Raw genomic sequence first — 7,004 nt, forward strand, 5'->3', positions numbered from 1 at the left:
CACAATGCTGCTCAGCCCGCTGGGGGCCGCGGCACCTCCAGCCAGCTGAGATAAACCCCATTGTGCTCCCGAAACGAGAGGGCAAAAGCCCAGCGCTGGCTCCTCTGTGCTGCATGGGATGCTCCCGCTGACCGCCCAGCAGTGCGGGCGGGGTGGTGGCACGGGCACCCCGTCCCCATGGGTCTGTCTCCGTGTCCCCTGGCCGTGTGCTACCCACCCGAGCCCCCCAGCCCCGGCCATGCAGCTGAGCCCAGCAGGGAGCCCAGCCTGCGCCAGTGCCGCCTGCGAGCGCTAACAGCTGCTTGGAGCCCGCTCAGAAACACCAGCACGGGCTGTCGGGCTGCCAGCCCCGCTGCTCCCGAGCACAATAACAGCTCGGGGATGGCTGAACGCAGGCGGTCCCGTGGGAAGGGAAGCGCGGAGCTCGGTGCTGTGGGACCAGCCAGCGCCCACCCCACAGTGAGGGGTGAGGAGAAAGGAAATGTCCATGTCACGGCCACCGGGTGCTCACCGTGAGACCCTCGGGCAGCTCTCAGCCTCACCAGTAGGAGTAGAAGGGCTCCAGCTTGCACCAGTAAGACCCCTGGCCAAGTGTGTTGAAGCCTTCAGAAGGGCAGCCCCGAGGGATGCCCCAGCCCCTCCTCTAGCTGGCAGCAGCTCAGGTATCACCCCTCATCCACACGCTGCAATTGCACTGTGGGTGCAAGGGGCCACGTGCTCTCTGCCCCTAAAATGATTCATTTCCCTGCAGGGATGAGGGCAGGTTATCCTCCAGGTCTGGAGTGAGTGCATTGCTGATGGAGCTGGGGACAGGGCTCAGCCTGATGCTGGAGCTGCAAATAGAGCCAAATATTCCCCGAGCTTGGCGGGATGAGCGTGTTTTGGTCCTACTTTCTATTAGTCACTGGCCCCGGGGAGGATGCTGCGGGGCTGCGGCGGGCTCGGGCCCAAACCAGCCTCCCCTCGCTGGCACCCGCATGGCTCAGCACTGCCAAGGCTGCGCCTGTGCCGGGGCTGCAGCGGGGCTGCGGAGCCAGAGCCAGGCACGATACGCGGCTGCAGGATTCGGCATGTGTCTCTACATCCTCCTGCCTCTCTCCCGGTACAAACACTGTCCAGATTTCCAACGTCAGCAGGAGAGAGACCAGCCAGATTGTTTTACGGTTTCGAGAACTCCTAATGGTTTCCAGAGAACAGGACCGCAGCCCATCTTCTGCAGCAGGAAAAGCCGCCGCAGCCCCACGTCGCTGCCGGGAGCGCTCTGACCCCCAGAAGCACTGACAGAACTCGGGGTGCCCTTGGAAAGGCCGTGGGGCACCCCGGGGTTGGGAGACTTGGCTCTGTGGGATGTCACCTGCAGGGTGACCCTGTCCCGGCAGTGGCACTGGGGATACCAAGTGTCCCCTCCCCACGTCCAGGCTGCCCCAGTCCCACCCACGCTGTGGTGCTGGCAGGTCCTTATGGAAATGCTTTTATTTAAGTGGGGTGCTGCTTTTGTGAGGCTGAAATCATGAGGATCGGGGCACTCGCCCCTGCAGATGGTTCCTGTGGCTTTCTCCCTGTGTGGCACCGATGTGGCTGTGTCCAGGGGGGGACAGCTGAGTGGGACAGGGGGTGCCGCTGGCCATGGGAACACGGTGCAGTGGCTTTGGGGACAGGCACCCCGAGGCTCCAGCTGCACGGCTTCCCCCCGCGCCCCGTCCCAGCTGGGAACGTGGCCCCGAGCACCAGCTGATGGCGTGGCCGGCCGCAAATGTTTAATGAAACGCAGCGGAGTCATTTGTCTGGGCTGACCCCACCAGGAAGTCTGCGCTCCGCAAAACAAACCAGGCTTTTGTTTGACTTGTTTTAAGTAAAACACATGTCACCCCTGTAAATCACAGGTCCCCTTCCCCACCCTGCCCCGGGGTGAAGGCGGGCGCTGGTGCTGGGTGGCTGCAGGGGCTGGGGAGGGGATCGGGACCCTCTGTGGGGTCAGGGGGGGGAGCCGTGGGGCTGGAGCATCCCGTCCCCAAGCACCGCGGTGGGCAGGGGGATCACCCCCGGCTGGGCACGAGGGATCCCCCTCCTTGCTGCCCACCCTCAATCCAACCCTAAAAAACCTCCCCAGCCGTGCCGCCGGCTTGCTTCTCCACCGGCCCCCGGGGCTGGAGGCCTGGACGGCAGCCCAAGGCCCCTGGCACGAGCGAGGCCGAGGCCTGTGCCGGGCGGCCGAGGCCGTGCGGAGGCGTTGGGCCGGCGTTGGGCCGCGGCGCCTGCCGGCAGCGGGGGCCGGAGCGGGTTCGTGTGCCGCGGGCGCGCTCCTTCTCTCCCTCCCTCCCTCCCCGCCGCCTGGCAGCCCGCCACCGCGCCGGGGGTTCGCTCCTTTCTCACGACCTCTCAGGTTCCTGAGCTCATCTGGGAGCTATTCATTTCCTGCCAGAAAACAGCCTTGCCTGCTAAAAAAACCACCTTGGCCGCAGCGCGGCCCAGGGCTTGGTACGAGGGCTCTCTCCCGGCTTAAATCATAAAGCCGGGGCTGTCTGGCTGGAATCAAAGGCAGGGCGGGCGTGGGGCGAGCGGGGGGGGGGGCCGGGGCCCGTGCCATATGGTAGCACTTAAGAGCCAAGGAGGAAGCGAGGAGGGGTTCTGCGCCGCTCGCGAGGAGTGTGGGAAAAGTTAATTGACTTTAATGACAGGTTTCCCGGGTGGGCGGCAGCGAGCGGCCGCGGGGCAGGCGGGGAGGCGAGGGCAGGGGCACGGGGGGGGTGCCGGGGGCACGGGGGGGTGCTGGGGGCTGCGGGCAGGTGTGCGGCACGCGTGCGTGCAGCCGGTGGCGGTGAAGTGAGCTGGAGGGCAATCAGCAGCGAGGCTCGGAGGCGGTCAGGGGGGTTTCTGCTCCGTGCCGCTGTGCAGCCCCACTGGTACTTATAGGGTGGTGTCTGTGAGACCTCCAGGGGTGAGGGTCCTCAGTAAGAGGCCACCGTGCAGCAGCTTCGCCCTGTCCCTTACTACCTCCCCATCCCTCCCTTCCCATGGGAGCTCATCCCACGGCATCAGCGTGACCAAAGCCCAAGGCACTTGCTGTACCTGAAGGGCAACTCCTGAACTTAAATGCCCGCAGACCCCCAGCCCGTATTTATCATCCAAATTTGTCACGGTCTGAATGAGCTGGCATCAAGAGCACGGCTCCTGGGAATTGCTCTGATCCCCTCAAATCTCACGGACTCAAGCAGATCTCTCGTGTCAACAGGCTGTGGGATAGAACAAACACAAAGCTTCGGAGGAACCGGTACGAGCACAGCCCATCTGCTTTATGCTAGGCTATTTAAACTCCATCAGCAAATGGGTTTGTCTTGTCTTTCACTCCTGGATTTGCTCAGTGTTCTCCACAAACCTACTGCAAAGCCCTTGCTTAATGTGCTTTCCAAACCAACTGCTCCAAAAGAAGGGGCGGCCCCTGCCTGGCTGGAGCAGCCCCGGCTCTGCAGGTGGTGTGCTACAGCCCCGTGGTGAGATTCCCAGATGGACAGGTCCCACCGGTGTTTTCCCAAAAAACAAAGTGGGCTCAGGCCTGCCCACCTTACCTGCAGCACAGAGAGGTGACCTGCAGCCGGGGGGGGGTTGCACGCCTGCCTGGAGGCAGCAAACGTGGTAATCCCAAGCCTTGCAGCCACCATGAAGGCAGCAGTAAGACTGAGCAGCCAAGGCACGAGGAGATTCAGGAGGGGAAACTATCTTAAAAAAAAAAGAGAGAGGAACATTCTTCATCACCCAGGTGCTCAGGAGATCATCCTCTGCAGCCACTTTTAGAAGACAACCATCACCAGCCAGGTCCTCATGAGCGAGCCCTGCAGGGATGGATCCCAGACACGTCCCCCTGCCTCCCCCTCCAAAATCCATCCCAAGGAGAGTTTCAGAACAGGAGGCTACGTTTGTACACAGGGGGCAGGGAGGGCTGCGGAGCCCAGCAGGTTTCATCTGCCTGCTTCCCTGCTCTCCTCCAGCTTTCATTTCCCCAGCACCTGGCTGCAGTCAAGCACCTGGCTGAGCCAGGCAAAACCCAACAAGCCTTTGCAGTGGGATTTGGAAGGAATCCCCAGTGGATCCTGGCACGGTTTAAAGCTGTCCGCTCTGAGTTAGGACTTGTTAGGAAAGGTGATGCAAGCTGTAACCCGAGACTACCGCTCGCCTCTATCTAGGGCTCGCATCTTGCCTGGAAATGGGGCATGACCAAGTCAGAGGGGTCAGCTGCCACTCGCAGTTAGGAAGGGAGGTAGTCCGCGCAGCCCCACATCGCTCCCCCTGACATGTGTTTTCCATATTAAAGCAGAGGAAATGCCCGACTCTATCAAAACCACATGCAGAGCATTAATCATCCAGCACAGCCTGCCTCGCGCCCAGGGCTGGGAAGGGCTCTGCGCTTTCAAGTCCAGGTGGAGGTGGTACCCAGCGCCGCGCGAGCGCCTGCTGCAGCCTGTCAGCCTGGAGACGGAGCCCTCGTGGCAGTTTGTCCCGCAGAGCCCGGCGTTTCTGTAACACGAGCCGCTGGCAGGCACCCTTCTGTAAATCAACGGACTGGAGTCACTCGTGATTTACACCGCGGCCGGGGAGCGGGCCCCTCGGGGTCCAGGCAGGAGGCTCCCGCAGGCAGCTCCTCCTCGGGGCCGTGCCGAATCCGTCTCGCTTTACCTGGGCTGCTCCGCTGCGGCCAGCCCCGGGAGCCAGGAGGAGAGCGGAGGTGCCTCCCTCAGCGCATTCACCAGCTCTGCAAACATAAGCTCTTTTTAACAAGTCTGATCAGCTGAACTGCTCCCGAGGAAGCAGTAATTACATCTGCCCCGGGGGCAGGGAGAGGGGCCGGGTGGTTTCAGAAGGCGGCAGAGGGGACAGAGGGTCTGACTGACAGCTCCAGCCCTGCAGCAGCACAATCAATCCACGGGCGGCCGGGAGCGAGCCAGGAGCCGGGCTCCCTCCTACGCACACAACGCCAGCACTCCGACTTATCTCCAAAGGCCTTCCAAAATGGAAGGGACTTTTATTTTAAGAGCATTCAAAAAAAAAAAAAAAAAAAATCTTTGGTGTCACGTAAGGAAGGGGAGGGAAGGGAGAAAAAAAGATCTCGTGTAAAACACGAAACGCTGTTGAGGGAGTGCTATGGTACAAAGGCACAATCCAATATGAACATATAACCTATGTACAGCCGTGCCAGCAGCACGGGGCGCGGTGCTCAGTCCAGTCCGGTGCCCGCCACCCTCACCAGGGTCTCCACACCGAGTCGGCGGTGCCGGGTGGCGGGCCAGACGGCGAGGCGGCGGTGGCAGCCGTGGGGGGGCCGCCGTAGAGGGGCAGCACGGCCCCGCCGGGGGCGAAGGCGGTGCTGGGGATGAGGAAGGCGAATTGCCCGTCGGAGGCAGGCAGCAGCTGGAAGCCCCCGTACACCTTGGCCGCGTCGGTGCCCGGCTTGCAGGGCATGCCCGGGAGCGGCCCCGCGCCACCGCCCGGCGGCACCAGGGGTGGCCCGAAAGCTGCGGCCGGCGGCAGCGGGGGAGGCGGAGGGGGCGCGGGGTAGTTCATGGCGTTGATCTGGGTCATGCAGCTGGCCAGGTGGCCCAGGAGCCGGGTGCGCACCTCGGTGTTGACGCCCTCGCAGGTGGAGAGGAACCGCGTCACCTCGTTCATGCACTCGCTGAAGCCAGCGCGGTACTTGCCCAGCACCGTGGGGTCCGTGCTCAGCGCGGCTGCGGGGCGAGAGGGACACCGGGCGGGGGGGTCAGCAGGGTGTGCAGCCCCCCGGCATCACCCCCTGCAGCCCCACTGGGAGCAGGGGGATCCAGGCAGAGAGCACTGCACTCCCCAGCACTTCAGACCCAGCTGGCGAGCAGAGACCCCTGCTGCCCCCCCAGACCCCATAGCACCGGGGGACCCATCCTATGAGCACCACCCCACCAGCACCCTTGGGCAGGGGGCACGGGAGCCCCCCCAGCCCCAGAATCCCGCACGCAGGGTGCAGCGGGGAGTCCCCAGGGCAGCAGCACGGTGCTCCCACAGCACGGGGAGGGGGTTGGGCACCCCGGTACCCCCCACCCAGCCCCTCACCACCCCCCAGCCCCATCTCTCACCGGTCATCTGCGCCCGCTGCAGGCTCCGCAGGTGCTTGACGGTCATCTCCAGGATGTCAGCTTTCTCCAGCTTGGAGTGCCGCGAGCTCTGCGGACAGAGGGCTGCTCACACCGGCACCCCCAACAACACCCCCAATAACCCCCCTGCACCCCCCCCATCTCCTCCCTGCCTTACATCCTTCTTCAGCGCGTCCAGGATCAGCGTCTTCAGCTGCCCCAGGCTCTCGTTGATGCGCGCCCGCCGCCGCTTCTCCATGATGGGCTTGGACGACTGCAAGAGAGCGGCGGTGAGCCCGGCACAGCCCGGCACGGCACTGCACAGCCCGGTATAGCCCGGCACAGCCCGGCACAGCCCGGTACAGCCCAGTAGAGCCCGGCACGGCACTGCACAGCCCGGCACAGCCCTTACCTTGCGGTGCTCCGCCGCCGTCTTGGGCTTATCGGGCGTCGCGTTGATGCTGGCGGGGGTGGCGGCCACGGGCGAGGCGCTGCTCTTCTCCATCAGGTCGGCCGGCATCGTGCGGCCGCGCCCGCCCCGCCGCGGAGGAGGTCGTGCGGCGGCGGCAGCGGGCGGGCAGCGGGCGGCGGGCGGGCGGGCAGCGGGCGGGCGCTGGGACCGGCGCGGCGCGGCTGCCGCGCGCCCTTGGCCGCCCCTACTTATAGCGCGCGCCGCACGCGCGCGGCTCGTGTGAAACGTCCCCCGCCGCCGTTCCCACACTCGCGCCCAGCCAATGGGCGCCGCCCGCACGCCGCCCCGGCTCGTGGACGGCGCCCGCCCATTGGCCGCGCGCCGCGCGCCGCGCGCCGGCCAATGGGCGGCCCCAGCGGGTGCCGCGCGCGGGGCGGGAGGGGCGGCCGCGGGTTTAACCCCTCAGGCGCCGCGCTGCCGCCGGAGGGCCCGGC

The 7,004-nt window shown here is 65.0% G+C and overlaps 1 protein-coding gene across 2 annotated transcripts; it reads right to left on the bottom strand.

Moving 5' to 3' along the window:
- Positions 1-4,951: 4,951 nt before the first annotated feature.
- On the bottom strand, positions 4,952-6,721 carry HES1 (hes family bHLH transcription factor 1). Of its 2 annotated transcripts, XM_084291653.1 has the most exons (4): positions 6,511-6,721; positions 6,277-6,372; positions 6,102-6,189; positions 4,956-5,720 (listed from the first exon to the last, which is right to left on the bottom strand). In XM_084291653.1, exons 1-4 carry the CDS (start codon positions 6,616-6,618, stop codon positions 5,236-5,238), a joined length of 777 nt encoding a protein of 258 aa, XP_084147779.1. In that variant the 5' UTR covers positions 6,619-6,721; the 3' UTR covers positions 4,956-5,235. The 2 variants fall into 2 exon arrangements, with proteins under 2 accessions (XP_084147778.1, XP_084147779.1); XM_084291652.1 differs by having other exon boundaries at positions 4,952-5,720; positions 6,277-6,721.
- Positions 6,722-7,004: the final 283 nt, after the last annotated feature.

This window comes from Netta rufina (genome assembly GCF_964035555.1).
Source record: "Netta rufina genome assembly, chromosome: 9".
NCBI classification, from domain to species: Eukaryota; Metazoa; Chordata; class Aves; order Anseriformes; family Anatidae; genus Netta; species Netta rufina.

Bases quoted from the DNA above. Each gene is read 5' to 3' on its own strand.
- HES1 (XM_084291652.1), bottom strand. From the start codon at position 6,618: ATGCCGGCCGACCTGATGGAGAAGAGCAGCGCCTCGCCCGTGGCCGCC. The intron at 6,190-6,276 runs GTAAGGCAGGGA...CTCTGTCCGCAG, and splicing joins TGGACGCGCTGAAGAAGGAT to AGCTCGCGGCACTCCAAGCT. The intron at 5,721-6,101 runs GTGAGAGATGGG...CTCGCCCCGCAG, and splicing joins GCAGCGGGCGCAGATGACCG to CCGCGCTGAGCACGGACCCC.